Raw genomic sequence first — 17,061 nt, forward strand, 5'->3', positions numbered from 1 at the left:
TGGGCGGCGGGGAGCTTCCGGTCTCTCGCGAGAGTTGGTTGGAGCGCGCCAAATTTTTACAGGGAAGCTGCGGCGGCGGAGTTGGCGCCAGCGCCGCGCTATGGTTCTGAGGAACAGCGGGCGGCGGCGCGCGGAGCCGGGGTCGGACGGCGACGCTAGCCGGTGAGGGGTGGCCCAGCCCCCCGGGCGGGGGGCGGGCGGCGGGCGGCGCGGGAGCGCCCCCTCCTCAGCGCGCGGGGCTTCCGCGAGCAGCGGCGAGAGCGCCTGGGGCGCTCCCCACGGCCGCCCGACGTGGGCTCCCGGTTGAGAGTCGGGCGTCTTTCCGCCGCCGCCCCTCGTCCCGGTGGTGCCGCCTTGTCGGCGCCGTGTCCGGGCCCCTCGGCGAGCGGCCCGGCGGCGGCTCAGCGGGGACTGGGCGTCTCTGGGGCGGGGCCGTGGGGAGGGACGCGCCGGAGCGGGGCTCGTGCGGGGCTGCGCTGCGGGCGCGTTCTCCTCGGGGGAGAAGCCCCGGGCCACGCCAGGAGCGCGCCGAGGCGGTGTAGCCTAACCTCGGGTCGGCGCCCAAGCCCTGGGCGCGCGCTGCGGTCGGCGCGTTGTGTGCTCGAGTCGCGGCGGGGGAGGCGCGCAGCGTCGGCCTCCCGGTCCCGCCCGCTGCCTGGCGCGGGCCCGGCGGCCCTGAGCGCGGTGTGGCGCCGCTGCCGAGTAGGAAGAGCCGCTTTGGATTTCGGGCGCAGCGCTCGGACAGTGTCGGTCCGGTTGTAAACGCTCAGTAACGGTGGTTGTCTTTGTTACGGTTGCCTCCGTCGTTCGGGTTTTGTACTATCACGGGGTAAAAAGTGAGTTATGCGGCTCCTGAGAAAAGTTTTGAGAGGCGGTATGGTCCAAGTGAGCAGTTTTCGAGTCCACTTAATCCAACTCACTTGATGCCAAGATAGAACCCAGGGTATTTGGAGGAACGTATTACTAGGACAGAGCGCCGCACGCCCGGGAGCAATCCTCCGTAAGTAGCACTCCATTCAGTCTTGACTGGGTAGAGATCTGGGCCTCAGACTGAAGTTACCTGTGTTCTCTAGCAGGGCCTGGAATACAGTTTTTCTGCGGTTTTGATTGAAGGTGGATCCAGAGATTTTAATGCCATACCCTGTGGTGGTGTGTTGGTTTCCCACTGCTGCGGTAACAGACGACCGCTTAGTGGCTTACACTGTACCAGTGTATTCTCAGGTCAGAAGTCCTAAAACTCAAGATGGGACAGGGCTTCTTTCGTTCTGAAGGCTTGAGGGGAGAATCTGTTCTCTTGCCCTTTGTAGCTCGTAGAGGCTTCTTTCTCCACCTTCAAAAGCAACACTGTCAGATCTCCAGTCTCTCGCTCTGATTTCTGGCTCCCTCGCGTAAGGACCCTCCCTTTATGATTGCAGTGAGCCCACCCAGATAATCCCCATCTCAAAATCCTGAACGTAATCACACCTGCAGACTCCCTTTTGTCATGTAGGATAACACAGGTTCCTTGCATTAGGACATACACATCTGGAGGGGGCGGGTTGTCAATTATCCTGCCTACAACAGGTGGCTGTAATCTTTTGTGAAAAATAAGGATCCTAATCTTGAAATAGGTCATTCTGTTCTTCAAGTGGAGGTGATAGACCCAAGGACTACCTTCAGGCAAAGGAGTTTTTCTTAAGCAACTCTCTGACCACTTCTGTTTACAAGTTAATAACTAGTGAAATGTGTTACAGTAATTAAAGACATGAATTCTGCACAGGCTTAGTTCAGATCTTTTTTTTTTTTTTTTTTAAATCTGGTCTCTATTTTGTATATTTAGCTTTCTTAGACTGCTTCCTTTCTTAGACTGCACCACTCTAGACGCATACATATTTTTCTCTGCTCATTGGTTTATAAAGTAGCTCATTTATTTACATTAAGACAAAAAGCCAGGACTTCCCTGGTGGTGCAATGGTTAAGAATCCGCCTGCCAACGCAGGGGACATGGGTTCGAGCCCTGGTCCAGGAAGATCCCACATGCCACGGAGCAACTAAGCCCGTGCACCACAAATACTGAGCCTGCGCTCTAGAGCCTGTGAGCCACAACTACTGAGCCCTCGTGCCACAACTACTGAAGCCTGCGCAGCTAGAGCCCGTGCTGCCCACAAGAGAAACCACCGCAATGAGAAGCCCTTGCCTGCCGCAACTAGAGAAAGCCCGCGCACAGCAGTGAAGACCCAATGCAACCAGAAATAAATAAAATAAAAAATAAAAAAAAGAAAGGCAAGGGATATCGATTCTTAGCTGTACATTTTTGAGGAGTGCAGAATATAGTTGGCTTAACTAATAAATAGGCCTTCTGCCAAAAATATACAGGGTCCAGAATCTCGGAACTGCAGTTTAAAGAAGAGACTAGCTTTTTTTTTTTTTTTAGGGGGGGCTGCGTTGGGTCTTTGTTGCTACACATGGGCTTTTCTCTAGTTGCAGAGAGCGGGGGCTACTCTTTGTTGCAGTGCGCAGGCTTCTCATTGCGGTGGCTTCTCTTGTTGCGGAGCACGGGCTTTAGGCACGCGGGCTTCAGTAGTTGTGGCACGAGGGCTCAGTAGTTGTGGTGCACGGGCTTAGTTGCTCCACGGCACTTGGGATCTTCCCGGACCAGGGCTCGAACCTGTGTCCCCTGCATTAGCAGGCCGATTCTTAACCACTGCTCCACCAGGGAAGCCCTAGCATTTGTGTTTTAAGTTGGAATGCTAATAAAATAATTGTTCTGTTTTGAAGATAGATAAACCATAATTACTCTGGTCAATCTAGATGGGATCACACCTGTGGAGTTAAAGATTGTGAACAATTTGGGATTATCCCAGCCTCTGGAATCAGAACAGTTTTGGATAGTTCTGTTGGTGGAAAGTCTTCGTCAAGTACTTAATTTAAGGTTTATGATCAAATCTGTATGAAGAGTTATTTACAAAATCCTAACCAGAGAAAGGCTTGGCAAGTTTGAAGCAGATGTACTGAGCTGAGAAGTGATTTCCCTTGTCAGTTGAGATAGTTCCTCTCACACAGAACAATATTATATCCCCACCTTTATCCCTATGTGGTTCTGCTGACATCTAGACTCAGGTGTCCCAGAAGATATATCGTGTTTTTAAGGTACAGTTTATTCTGCCACAACAGGTGAGTTTCTGTAACCCCAGTTTGCTCATATGTAGTTGGTAAACAGGAGAATGTCAGTAAAATGTGGAGATTATATTGGTTCATTTGCAATTTTCCCTAGGCAAGGGGGTTGGAATCCGCAGTAGGGAAGGAAAGAGCTCTTGGCTGGAGTGTTGCACAGACATGTGCACTGTTGGCTCTGTTTGAAGAAAATTTCATCTGAGCGCCTGCACCAGGGCCTCCCTCCCATCTCGGGTGGCAGGCTACACTTTTCTCCTGTGCTCAGCAGTCATAAACCAGGACCTCTCCTCTCATGTTGTGCATTTAAAACAAACAGCTCTGTAAAAACATGGCTAATGACTTTGCTGTATAGAAATTAAAGCTACCTTTCAATGTTTATAAACCAGATAAAAGAGGAAATGGCCTAGCCTGGGTCACTGCTGTCTCTATACACTCAGGCACTGCAGACCTCCTTGTTGCACTTTGCTAGTGTGAAATGCGCTTTCCCAGATGTGCTGCAGCCACCTCAGTGTGTGTAGGAGTACTGTGCGTTATTTCCACGTGCCTTGCACAGGGTGGTACCTGAAAAGTGTTCAGTCAGTATTTTTCCAACTCAAATTACATGACTTGAAAACACAGATGAATTAGTTCATTCAAGTTATTTCAAATAACTCTGACATTACAGAATTTTACCTTGTAGATGAGAAAAAACGGATATTCCCCTCTGTTTCTATTGATCTTTAGTAAATATCACACATACTCTATCAGGCACCCACTCACTACAAAGAATCCTGTCCTCACATCATGTGCATCATGTGATTTAATCATCACTGCTCCTTTTTGGTAGAACTAGACTCCACTCCATTGGTCATTCTTTTTTTTGTACATAATACTGTGCTGCCAACTTGGCATTTTTCAAAGTGCTTTTACATTCATTGTCTCTAATGCTCATGAAAATCCTGTGTGGTAGATACCGTTAATTGCATTTTCCAAGAAACAAACTAAATTTGGGAACTAACATTTAAAAAATAAATAAACAAAGAAACAACTTTTTATTTTGAGATAGTGGTAGATTCTTATGCAGTTGTAAGAAATTACACAGAGATCCCTTAACCCAGTTTCCCCCAGTGGTAACATCTGATGTAACTAGAGTGCAGTGTCACAACCAGGAAATTGACATGATACAACAGTGCATGTACACTCATTTGTGTGTGTGTGTATTTAGTTTTGTGCACTTTGTGTATTCATGACTACCACTACCACAATCAAGACGCAGAACAGTTCTGTCCCAAGGATCCCTCGTGCTACCTTCTTATAGCCACAGCCACCTCCCTTCCCCCATTCATGGCAGCTACTAATCTGTTCTCCATCTCCAACTGTTATTTTAAGAATGCTATATAAGTGGAATAAAATATGCAATTTGGGGGAGTTGGCTTTTTCACTCAGCATAATTCCCTTGAGACCCATCCAGGTTATTGCATGTATCAGTAAGTTTGTTGTCAATGAATTGTATTCCATGGGAAGGATATAACATGGGTTAACTATTCACCTGTTGAAGAATATCTGGGTTGTTTCCACTTTTTGTCTGTAATGAACAAAGCTGCAATGAACATTCACATGCAAGTTTTTTGTATGAGCGCGACTTTTCTTTGGGATAAATGCTCAGGATTGCAGTATTGGACTTTGTGCATTTTTAATATCCCATGAGGCAGCAGTGTCCAGCCAAGATTGTTGTTTTTATTAGTGTTCTGGTTACACAGGTAAACAAGTTTTGAGGGTTCTGCCCCAGTCATCTTTTTCCTGAGTCCTGTTATCTTAATGAGCTATTTTGCCAAATGTGAGGTTTTTCAGGGGTGCTCCTACCATGTCACAAACGAAATTCTTACACTAGGCAGACTGAGGGCTGCGGGAGTAGATAGTGTCATGATCAACAGAGACCGGATTTCTCTCCTTTCACTCAGGGACGATGGCCCCTCTACCTCTGTCTCGGCACTCAAGCGCCTGGAGCGCAGTCAGTGGACAGATAAGATGGATCTGCGGTTTGGTTTTGAGAGACTCAAGGAGCCTGGTGAGAAGACAGGCTGGCTTATCAACATGCACCCTGTAAGCACCTGTGCTTTTCCTCCGTCTTCCTCCTTCCATTCAGGAGGGTGGCTGCACCCCTTGTGGCATAGCCCTTGTCTGAAGAGTAGGTGACAGCTAGCGGGGACCTGTTGTCTGGGCAATACAGGTAGAGATGGGATTGTTTGTAGCTCTCCTGCTTTCCGCTCTAACTTCTTTGGGTCGTAAAGAGGCCACTGGGAAGACTGAGGTAAGGGGCATCCTTGTTACCCATAAGAATAAAGCTTTCAAAGGTGAGGGGGAAATAGAGAAATCCCATTTGGAGGCTGTTATGATGCGGTTCTTGTGAGTGGGGCCAGTAGTGTTTATGCAAGGTAGAGAAAGATTTTGTTTTTAAAGTGCTCAGTTTCCCAGAGAAGGAGGAAAAGGCTCTTGTGCTGTGTAGAGGATAACTTTGTGCCCATGTTGACTGTTTCTCTTGTAGACGGAGATTTTAGATGAAGATAAACGCTTAGTTAGTGCAGTGGATTACTACTTTATTCAAGATGATGGGAGCAGATTTAAGGTAAGCCCTTGACATCCAAGAAGCTAACAACCACTCAGTAATGAGGCATAGCTGGGCTCAAAATGACAAGTGTCCTTTTAGCTCTGCAACTGTGAGGAGAGGGATTGGGAGACCTGCGCTGTGCAGCTACCTGAAGCCCTTTAGGGACATGGGCCCCTTGGAGCCACATTAGTCACCACTTAAGATGTCCTAAGAGAAGCTAGCTCAGAAAGACTGAAAGATGAGCAGCATTGTGTCTCTTAGACTCTTGCCCCTGTGATATGTGCAGGTCCTAATTTTCTATTGCACTGTCTCTCTTAAGATATGTCAAAGTCAAGGATGCATTGGATCTAGGCTAGGCTATATCACGGGTATAACAGCAAACAGCCTGTCTTCATTTTTCTTCCTTTTTTCTTTCTCATCACCCCTGAATGGGTTGTGACTCTTGCAGGTGGCCTTGCCCTATAAGCCATATTTCTACATTGCAACCAGAAAGGTAAGTCTGTGGTTCATGGCATCAGGTCAAACGACCTGTGCCTCGTTTTGTGGGGGGATTCAAAACTGGAAATAAAGAGGCTTCAAGAGAAATAAGCAAGGAAGGAAATAGATTTTACTAACGGGAAGTCCTTTCATTCTGATCCTGATTTAGGGTTGTGAGCGAGAAGTTTCGTCTTTTCTCTCTAAGAAGTTTCAGGGTAAAATTGCTAAAGTAGAGACTGTCCCTAAAGAGGATCTGGACTTGGTGAGTATCACCCAGCCCTTTCAGGGTAAATGAGGCCGGGTCCACCCTGCCCATGGGGTGAGATGGGAAGAGGACAAGTTCCACACCTGTGGGACAGTATAGATGATGGGCTTTGGTGACTGTCCCTGTATCCTCTTAGACAACTCTAGTGGCATAATTGGTGCCACATGCAGAGTTGAACAAGGTGCTTTGGAGTTGCCAACTCTTCAAATCATTTATTTACCTTTGAATCGTCTCGCCTTATTTTCTCTCCCCAATATAGTATTTTTTTCTCTTTGAACTCATGAGCACCATCTCTTCACTCTGTAGCCAAATCACTTGGTTGGTTTGAAACGAAATTACATTAAGCTGTCCTTCAACACCGTGGAGGACCTTGTCAAAGTGAGGAAGGAGATCTCCCCTGCTGTGAAGAAAAACCGGGAGCAGGGCCACGCCAGTGATGCCTATACGGCTATGCTCACCAGGTAAGCTTCATTCACATAAGCAGAGCAGCCAGTCAGTCCCAAGGACTGTGGCCCGTTTTTCCTAAGTTTACCAGATGGGTAGGAGGTGGGAAAACTCAGCAATAAAATTACCTTAATGATTGGCTCCATTCAATGTGGAAACAGTTTTGAGCAATTAGGTAGACTTTCTTATATGTTCCCTTTGTGTTAAAGAAATGGTGGGTTCCCAGGTTGTATTTTAGCTGTTCCTCTTTTCTTACATAGAGGGTAGATTTGTGGCTCCAAATTGAGTTGCTGTAACAGTAGACATTTTAGATTTCTAATCCCACCATCTTAACACAGTCTGTTTTCATGGTTTTTAGTAAGTGTTAAGATGTCTGCAAATTTTATTAAATACCTAGATTTACATAGCACATCTTCTTCAGAGATCCCTGGGTATTATACAGAGAAATTTAAATATAGAACAACAAACACTGTTCATTAAATATTTAGACAGCAACAGTAATAAGAAACAGGGTAAGAGGTTAAGAAGAAATCTTGGCTAATTAAAAGTTATGGTGACTTCCACACACAGATGGCCAACAGGCGCATGAAAAGATGCTCAACATCTCTATTAGAGAAATGCAAATCAAAACTACAGTGAGGTACCACCTCACACCAGTCAGAATGGCCATCATTAAAAAGTCTACAAATAACAAATGCTGGAGAGAGTGTGGAGAAAAGGGAACCCTCCTACACTGTTGGTAGGAATGTAAATTGGTGCAGTCATTATGGAGAACAATATGGAGGTTTCTCTAAAAACTAAAAAATAGAGTGCCATGTGACCCAGCCATCCCACTCCTGGTCATATATCTGGACAAAACCATAGTTCCAAAAGATACACGCACCCCTATGTTCATAGCAGCACTATTCACAATGGCCAAGACATGGAAACAACCTAAATGTACATCGACAGATGAATGGATAAAGAAGATGTGGTACATATATACAGTGGAATACTACTCAGCCATAAAAAAGAATAGAATAATGCCATTTGCAGCTGTATGGATGGACTTAGAGATTATCATACTAAGTGAAGTAAGTCAGAAAGAGAAAGAAAATACTATATATCACTTATAATTTGGAATCTAAAATATGACACAAATGAACTTATCTATGAAACAAAAACAGACTCACGGACATACAGAACAGACTTGTGGTTGCCAAGGGGGAGGTGGGGGGGAGGGATGGATTGGGAGTTTGGGGCTAGCAGATGCAAACTATTATATATAGAATACATAAACAATAAGGCCTACTGTGTAGCATAGGGAGCTATATTTAATATCCTGTGATAAATAATAATGGAAAAGAATTTTTAAAAGAATGTTTATATATGTATAACTGAATCACTTTGCTGTACTGCAGAAATTAACACAACATTGTAAATCAACTCTACTTCAATTTTAAAAAAAGGCACACAAAAAGTTAAGATGACTTGAGAAGAACTAATTGTATTCTCTGACAAAAGTAGATCAGTTTGGGACCCTGAGCATTTCTGCACACTACCCCCCAACAGTGGCCCATTAATTACTTTTCAGAATATTGCAAGTTGTAACCAGAGACCGAGTCCCCAGAGGCCTGCCTTCTCTAAAACCCATTGCCTTTCTTTCCCCCCTTAATAGTCCATTCGGTATTTGGAAGCTTAGTGGGCTAATATTGGAGTGAATATTCTAGTGACAGTGATTCCCTCTTGGATATGGCAAGAATAATTATGATACAGAAATAGTCACTGTTTACCTGTCACTTCACCATGCCGACAGCTTTGTGGCTAGTACCTCATGACGCTCTTGCAGGGTGGGCCTGTTACTGTCATCCTCTTTTTCTTGATGAAGAAATAAGCTCAGTGAGGGTGGGTCACATCTGTAGACATGCCTCCCAGGTAACAGTTTCCTTTCTTTGCTCTTTTAAATGGGGTGTAACTTATATCCTATAAAATGAATGTCCTAAGTATACTGAACTTCCTTGTGTCTGTGGCCTGCTGCTTGGGGTGGGGGTCATCCAAGGTCATTCCTTACGAAGGGCCTGTCCTGATCATCTCAGCCACCTTGTAAAACTTTAGTGTTTTCATTGTATGGACACTGGTCTTCCCCACTCCAGCCCCTAGCGGAGCATAGTTGAAAGAGCTGCTGTCTTTATTTTGCAGTGTTCTACGAGGGGGCAGTGTGATTACTGATGAAGAGGAAGCCTCTAAGAAGATTGCTGACCAATTGGACAACATTGTGGACATGCGAGAGTACGACGTGCCCTACCACATCCGCCTCTCCATCGACCTGAAGATCCATGTGGTGAGTGGGCTGTTGCATGTGGGCAGTTCCTGATAGCCAGGAGGTGATATTGAAGGATAGATCCATAGAGTTGACTTCCTTGGACAGACGTAGAAGTCTAGTTAATGCACCACACGTCTTGCAGGCTCACTGGTACAATGTCCGGTACCGAGGAAGTGCCTTTCCAGTGGAAATAGCCCGCCGCGATGACCTTGTTGAACGACCCGTAAGTACCACTTGCCTTTCTTCCATCCTAAACTTTCCAGTTGTTTTTGGAGAGTGAATTCTGCGCTGAAAGGTGAATTTGATTCAAAGATTTGTTTACTTCTTTTTCCTCAAATACCTTCTGAAAAGAATTATGGGGTAATTGTTTTTTCCATCAGTTTTTGACCTGACAGTATAATTTCACTTTGCACACATACATCATCACGTGACGTCAGTATTTGAGCTAGGCTGGATCGGAACATTTGAGGGAAAGCTCTGACTTCCATTTTGGGTGGTTAATAGTAAAGTGATATGTTGAAAAATGGATTCATAACTGGTTTGGGGACAGCTTTGTGATCTTGGGAAAGTCTATACTCTGTTTTCTCACATCCAAGGTGAAGTTGTCAGTTCTGTATCATAATCTCCTGTCAGGGTTGTCATAAAGGACAAAATGAGTGGTGCATTTTAAAGAGCTTTGAGACTCACGTGTTCTGTAATTCTAGACTTCTCCCATGAACAGCTACTCTAGCATTTTCTCATATGTTTAAGTTTTCATATCATCATGGTATTCTGGACATAGGTCCTTCATCCCCAAGATGCCAGCCCCACTTCCTCCTGAACCTTTCCCCACAGCAGCTTGACTCCTGCTTTTAGTAACTGGCAGTAGAGGTGGAGGTGGTGGGTGTCAAGAAGACCACAGGGTCTCCAGAGCTCAGCTTGGTTTGTGGCCGACTTAATGCTACATTTTGTCCCTTCAGGACCCTGTGGTTTTAGCATTTGACATTGAGACGACCAAACTGCCCCTCAAGTTTCCCGATGCTGAGACTGATCAGATTATGATGATTTCCTATATGATTGATGGTCAGGTGAGTGGTGCCTTCTGGGATGTAAGCTCTCTGTGAACAAGGACCATAGCTGGTCCCCAAACCAGAACAGTGTCCACCCTTGGTTAGTACTGTTTTTGTGAATAATGAGTGAGTGGAGTCCACAGAACCTGTTCTGACATCCAGCCACGCTCTGCCTTCCAGGCAAATCTGAGGATTAGGTCGCGTGTCTCTTCTTGGGAAAGCCAGGGCGCTTCAAGTTGCTGCAGAGATTTTGTAGCGAGAGTCTCTGGGCTGCGTGTGAGAGGTGTGTCTTTGGCTTTGTGTCTCTAACTCATACTAACTGCTAATGAACTTCCCAGGGCTACCTCATCACCAACAGGGAGATTGTCTCAGAAGATATAGAAGATTTCGAATTCACCCCCAAGCCAGAATATGAAGGGCCCTTCTATGTCTTCAATGCGCCTGATGAGGTAGAGGTGTCACTTGGGAAACTGCCTGATGTTTCCGGTAGAGTGGGAAGGGGAGGCGGGCCTGGTGACCCTCTTAGCCCTCGGCATTCCTTTAATCATAGCAGCAGCTAGACTCAGTCCCCACTGGCTGGTCCTCGTTCACCTGGAGGCCCCGTTGGGTTGGAAATAACAGGCTCATGTGAGGTTGCTGCTCCTCAGCTTTGGAGAGCTGCCTGGAAATCGCTTGAAGGAGAGTAAAAGCAACCCTCTGACCGCTAAGATTTGTTGAATTCAGGTTCATCTAATCCAAAGATGGTTCGAACACATCCAGGAGACCAAACCCAACATCATGGTCACCTATAATGGGGACTTTTTCGACTGGTGAGTCAGAAAAGGGGAGGGGAGGGAGGGGGAGGAGGAGCACCACTGGGTGGCACAGGTGGGCTCCTCACTCCGTTTGAGAGGAGATCGTGTGAGGCATCCCCTGGGGGCAGTCTTCCCTGTCTCTGCAGGAACTAGAGACTCACTGCCCCATGTGCTTGTCCGTCCTCTCGTCATTAGGCCGTTTGTGGAGGCCAGAGCAGCGGTCCATGGACTGAGCATGTACCAGGAGATTGGGTTCCAGAAAGACAGCCAGGGGGAGTACAAAGCACCCCAATGCATCCACATGGACTGTCTCAGGTAGGCCCCACAGCTCACCTGGCGGCTGGTCACAGTGTCTCATGAGGGCTTTCTGTGAGTGAGGTCCAAGGTTCCCTTCTCGCACACGCTGGTCCTGTCCACAAGAAGTAGCTCCCATTATCTGAGAGGACAGTGGCTGCCGGCTCTGCCCAGGTCCCGGGATGTGTCTTTCATCATTTGTTCATCATTCATTCAGTCAGCAAACACATGCTGAGCACTGGTCCTCAGGGTGTGGAAACCAGACCAGAAAGAAAGACCTGGTAGAGTGAGGCCCGGTGCTATGGGAGCTCGTGGAGGCGCCTGGCTTCCCACACGAGGTTGGGTGTGGTAGTCAGGCTCGTGCATGGTGTCCAGGCAGGCTGGGGTGTCCAGGCTGAGGACAAGAGTGCAAGGTGGCCCAGAGTGCTGAGAGGCAAGGCTGGAGTGGAAGGAGGTCTCGTGGGCTTTCTGTGCCTGGTGGAGAGGGGGTTTTATCTTGGTGGTCATGGGGAGCCATTGATGCATTTTCTCTTTAGCCCTGATGTTATGGCCTGTGGATTGAAGGGGCAGGCCGGGTCATAACGTGCACAGGAGTGAAGAGGGCTGGACTAGAGGTATTTGAGAGCCGAGGACTTGGGGATCTGTAGATTTGGGGGCAGGTGCAGGAGGCGTGGGAAGCTCTGGTTCTCAGGGCTTGGGGTGGGCTCATGGGGGAATAGGACAGAGCTCGGGTTCCGAGTGGAAGCAGGCCTGGGAGCCCTACCCACGTGGAGGGCCTGGAGACTGTGGGGCACCATGATGTGAAAAAAAAAAAAAAAAAAAGTGATAGTTGATAGATTCTCAAGAAGAGAAGTAAAAGAGAAGCGGGCACCCTCAGTGGAGGCAGCAGTGCCGGGGAGGCCCCAGCGGGGCATTTCTGAGGGAGAGGATGGCCCACAGGGCAGGGAGGCCAAGGAAGGTGAGATTGGATGCTGCCAGTAAGAAGACGTGGGTCCTAGAGAGACAGCGGTGTGTGTCATGGGGAAGAGGTGGCGATGGGCACGAGGTGGCGATGGGCACAAGGTGGCCTGGAGCGTTTCTGTGCTGAAGGGATGGTGCAAGAGGATGAGGGGAGTTTGACAACAGGGTGTGAGGGGCGGGGAGAGCGGGGCAGAGCCGGGCAGAGCCTGGTGGCACCTGTAGAGGGGACAAGCTGTGGAGGGATCCGGAAGGCCAGAGGGTGCAGGTTCCTGCCTGCTCACCTTTGTATTTCTCTGTGAGGCTGAGAGGAAGGCCGTGGGGCTGTAGGACTGGCTCTGGCATCTCCTTGTTTGTGGGTTTGTCTGAAATTGACTGGATCGGGGTGAAAGCTTTTCACAAGGGGCCTGCACCACGTGACGCCTTGGAGATGTTTGGGATACCCATCAGGACCCTGCATCTTCCTGTGGTGTGTCCAGCTTTGCAGCCTCTCACAGGTTCCTGGGCTTCGTCTCAGAATCATCTCTGGCTTTTGCTCTCTTTCTCATTCCCAGGTGGGTGAAGAGGGACAGTTACCTTCCCGTGGGCAGCCACAACCTCAAAGCAGCTGCCAAAGCCAAGCTGGGCTATGACCCCGTGGAACTGGACCCCGAGGACATGTGCCGGATGGCCACTGAGCAGCCCCAGGCACGTGCACTGCCTCGCTGAGTTGCCCTTCGGCTGGGGGTGGTGGCCTGCTGGGCGCCTCACTGACCTTACTCTCTGATACTCTGTCCTTAGACGCTGGCCACCTACTCGGTGTCAGACGCGGTGGCCACGTACTACCTGTACATGAAGTACGTCCACCCCTTCATATTCGCCCTGTGCACCATCATCCCCATGGAGCCCGACGAGGTCAGTGCCTCTCCCGGCCCGCTGCCTGCCAGGGGTGGTCCCAGGCCGCTGATGCGGACGCAGCCATTGGATTTTGCTGTTTGGCTGGAAGCCTGGCGTTTCCCCCGTAGGTGCTGCGGAAGGGCTCCGGGACGCTGTGTGAGGCCTTGCTGATGGTACAGGCCTTCCACGCCAACATCATCTTCCCCAACAAGCAGGAGCCAGAGTTCAGCAAGCTGACAGAAGATGGCCACGTGCTGGACGCCGAGACCTACGTGGGTGGCCACGTGGAAGCCCTGGAGTCGGGCGTGTTCCGCAGCGATATCCCCTGCCGGTTCCGGATGGTGCGCCCCCCCTGAGGCTCCTGAAGCTGGGCCTCTTCCCGCCAGAGCTGTGGGCGGACCCAGGAGGGACCCAGCCCACAAGGGCTGAAATAAAGCCCTCGCCCCGTGGGCCCCCCGCCAGCCGTCCTTTGTCTGGCCTGCCGTTTAGGGTGCTGTAGGGCGAGCACTTGGCTCCTGGAGCGTTCTCATTGTAGCGTCCCACCTGAGGCAGGTTGCTTGGTGCGAGGGCATTTTCCGCTCTTACTCATGGCCTCTCGGTTGTTTGTGTTAGAATCCTGCTGCCTTTGACTTCCTGCTGCAGCGGGTGGAGAAGACCATGCGTCACGCCATCGAGGAAGAGGAGAAGGTGCCCGTGGAGCAGGTCACCAACTTCCAAGAGGTAACGCGCGGGGGCTGGAGGGGGGACGGTCTGCTTACACGCCTCGCCTCGCACATTGGCTTCTTTCATCGGCATGTTTATTGTGCACCTATTGTGTGGTGGCGCTTGGGCGCCGAGACAGAGGACACGGGGCCTGGTCCGGTCTAGTTAGGACAGGAGAGCGTGGTGCTCGCAGTGAGTGACTCGACTTGGTGAGGTGGGAGGATTTCACAGAGATGGCGAAGGCTTTCGGGACAAAGTGGTGTGATGTGGGAGCAAGGAAGGCAAGTGAAGGGTTCCGTGCCAGTTCACCTGAACTGTATTTTGTAGGCAGTGAGGAGCCATTGGAGGATTTTTACTTTTTATTGTCAGGAGACTTTAAAAAATGATGGTAGGAGTTCCTACAAATTACAGGGCAGAATACAGTGACTGTAAAGTCCATCACATAATGGTTAGAAAACGCCATATGCAAAGTGCGTCACATGACTGGAGGCCCTAGGCACCTCCCACTTTGCTGTCCTGTTCCTCTGGATGCGGCACATCTTGGGTCTCTGTCAGGTCCTGCTCAACACTTTAACATATTCAACTACTTCAGTACTTTGCAGTTCTTACCAGTTCTAGGACTGATTTCAAGAAACGCCTTGTAACAGATTCACCAGGCAAAATTCAAAGAAGAACGTGTGCACATGCTCTGCAAACTATGAAGTACTGTGCAGCTCTTGTCAGCTGCAGCTGTCATGTACTTTGGGAACTCTCCATGAACCAACTTGGGAAGAAGAGAGTCTGGGCTGAATAACAAAGAGGAGTTAAAGAACAACTTGAACAAAATTACTACTTTCTTTTTTGCGGGGCTGGTGTGGGGGTGGGCGCAGCAGGCGGGATCTTAGTTCCCAGATGACCAGGGGTCAAACCCAGGCCCCTGGGAGTGAGAGCACTGGGTCCTCACCACTGGACCGCCAGGGAGTTCCCAAAAGAGACTACTTTCACGTCCAAGAACCAATGAAATGAGTGAGGAGTGAGGCTTAAGGTATGCTAACTGGAGGGACTCCAGACACCTTAGTGAATCTGGATGTGAACTCTTTCTGGGTGACAGGTAGCACGTCTTCGTAGCTGTCTCCAAAGTCCCTGAAACTCCTCTATAGGGTGGCCCAGGGTCTTTAGGGGAAGGGCAGCAGGTTCACCTTTTTGTTCCTGAGTGATCATCCGGGCAGTGATATGATGACAGCTGGTGGGAGGGGTCAGCTGGGGGCTCACAGCGACGTCTGGCCTGTCCAGGTGTCATCCCAGCCTTCCGCCCCTTACTTGGGTCGTCTCATCTTCCCTCCAGAGCAGCATTTCAGAGCTTGCCTTAGCACAGAGATGGATGGGGGATTGTTCTCCGAATGGCTCATTTGCCTGAGATTGTTAGAAACAATAAGTATTATGTTTCTGGTATTTCCTGTTCTACTTGATAGATATTCCTTTTAGTCATTTTTTCCTTACTAGTTTGAGTTTGACTCCTTTGGAGGGTTTTAAGGAACTTTTTAATACTAAGGGCAATTTTGCATTCAAGTGATTTTCTAATGTGACTTTACCAAAGTTAATGTATTTCATAAAAGATGGCTACCCTTCTGATTAATGTTTTTCTTCTGGTTAATTTTTGCATAATTTAGATGTTTTCCAGTTTATACTTGAATGTTTAGAGATTGGCAAACTATAGCCCATAAGGCCTGTTTTTGTACAGTCAGCAAGCTAAGAATGGTGTTCATATTTTTAAATGTTGTAAAAAAAAATATGTGATAGACTGTGGCCACAAAACCTGAAGTATTTATTATCTGGTCCTTCACAGAGGTTTGCCGACCCCAGATCTAAAGGTTTTTTTTTTTAGCCAGCTTGTCTAAGAATGCCAGTGTATTAAATTAAATTATCTAATGACTATTAGAATAACTCCTAAATACAGTAGTTCTCAAATTTTAGTGTTGCATACATTTTGGATAAAATGAACTTATCAAATAAGTACATACCTAATGTTCTGGTTTAACTAGGTGTTACATTTGGGGAGTGAATAAAAATAAAAATAAAACAAAAATACATGGCTATCAGAAGCCTGTTTAGCCTTTTATAGTTTCAGTGACTGTTTTTGTTTTTTAGGACAATATTTTTATTTCTAGAAGTTCTGTTGGGTTCTTTTTCAAATGTGCTTTATTTCTTTAAAGTGGACTTTTTCTCTTCCTATGTTTTATTTATTTTCTAATTTTAATTTTTTATTGAAGTATAGTAATTTATAAAGTTTCAGGTGTACAGCAACGTGATTCAGTTTTATATATATATATATGTACATACATATGTATATAATCTTTTTTTTTTTTTTTTGCCTGTGCCGCGTGGCTTGCAGGATCTTAGTTCCCCAACCAGGGATTGAACCCGTGCCCCTGCAGTAGAGGTGCAGAGTCCTAACCACTGGACCACCAGGGAATTCCCTATATATATATATTTTTTCATATTCTTTTCAATTATAGGTTATTACAGGATATTGAATATAATTCCCTGTGCTATACAGTAGGTCTTTGTTGTTTCTCTTCCTGTGTTTTAGACTTTTGCTCTTTATTGTCTTTAATTAGCCTCATTTTAGCATGTTTACTCCAGGAGGTTACTCCTCTGACGTTCTCAGGGGTCTCCTCCCACTGTGTCTGCTCTCAGTCATGGTGGGTGTTTTTTCCCCATGTTCTGCAGTTTTGGAATGTGAATTCCTCTTCAGTAGGAGGACTGTCAGGTAATTTTACAGTTTCTTCCTGGTTCCACAAAAGTGACACAGGCCTGATGTCCCTTCTTATCTGGTTTCTTGGCTGGAGGGTCTCAGTCTTAGTGGAGAGTTTAATGCAAATCACAGACCTCTTAGCACCCGTGATGACAGATGCTCAGGGAAGATGCTTTCTTTGCCCAGAGCCCAGAATGCACATGGTTTTGGTGAGCAGACTTGTTCTAGTTTATTCTTTTATGGAGGCGGCCTTTGAGAGTCCTGCCTTTATTTGGGGCTCTGTGTTTTGTCTCCCTGTTGTGTGTAGCTTGCCCCTCCCTGAGGAGGCATGAGAAGTGTGAAGGAAAGAGCTCACAGCACAGGCCTGAGGCCGCTGACCTCAGAAAGGCCTGCTGCACGGCTGCCCTCGGTGTCTGGGAACTCGGGT

The 17,061-nt window shown here is 47.8% G+C and overlaps 1 protein-coding gene and 1 non-coding gene across 6 annotated transcripts in view; one reads left to right on the forward strand and one right to left on the reverse strand.

Moving 5' to 3' along the window:
* Positions 1 to 42: 42 nt before the first annotated feature.
* POLE (DNA polymerase epsilon, catalytic subunit) overlaps positions 43 to 17,061 on the forward strand; it is a 55,640-nt gene continuing 38,621 nt past the window's right edge. For 4 of the 5 annotated variants that reach the window (XM_036823450.1, XM_036823453.1, XM_036823451.1 and 1 more), the window contains exons 1-16: positions 43 to 162; positions 5,094 to 5,235; positions 5,678 to 5,758; positions 6,189 to 6,233; positions 6,387 to 6,479; positions 6,789 to 6,943; positions 9,105 to 9,246; positions 9,371 to 9,451; positions 10,188 to 10,295; positions 10,616 to 10,726; positions 11,001 to 11,086; positions 11,267 to 11,386; positions 12,877 to 13,009; positions 13,103 to 13,216; positions 13,327 to 13,539; positions 13,811 to 13,918. In XM_036823450.1, coding sequence (XP_036679345.1) covers positions 101 to 162; positions 5,094 to 5,235; positions 5,678 to 5,758; positions 6,189 to 6,233; positions 6,387 to 6,479; positions 6,789 to 6,943; positions 9,105 to 9,246; positions 9,371 to 9,451; positions 10,188 to 10,295; positions 10,616 to 10,726; positions 11,001 to 11,086; positions 11,267 to 11,386; positions 12,877 to 13,009; positions 13,103 to 13,216; positions 13,327 to 13,539; positions 13,811 to 13,918 — 1,794 coding nt within the window. In that variant the 5' untranslated portion in view covers positions 43 to 100. The remainder of the gene's footprint in view (positions 163 to 5,093; positions 5,236 to 5,677; positions 5,759 to 6,188; positions 6,234 to 6,386; positions 6,480 to 6,788; positions 6,944 to 9,104; positions 9,247 to 9,370; positions 9,452 to 10,187; positions 10,296 to 10,615; positions 10,727 to 11,000; positions 11,087 to 11,266; positions 11,387 to 12,876; positions 13,010 to 13,102; positions 13,217 to 13,326; positions 13,540 to 13,810; positions 13,919 to 17,061) is intronic. The other variant, XM_036823452.1, reaches the window with a different exon arrangement.
* TRNAR-UCU lies at positions 16,280 to 16,351 on the reverse strand. Its single transcript has one exon. It is a non-coding gene; the product is annotated as a tRNA-Arg (tRNA).

The sequence above is a fragment of the Balaenoptera musculus genome, chromosome 14 (genome assembly GCF_009873245.2).
Source record: "Balaenoptera musculus isolate JJ_BM4_2016_0621 chromosome 14, mBalMus1.pri.v3, whole genome shotgun sequence".
Lineage (NCBI taxonomy): Eukaryota > Metazoa > Chordata > Mammalia > Artiodactyla > Balaenopteridae > Balaenoptera > Balaenoptera musculus.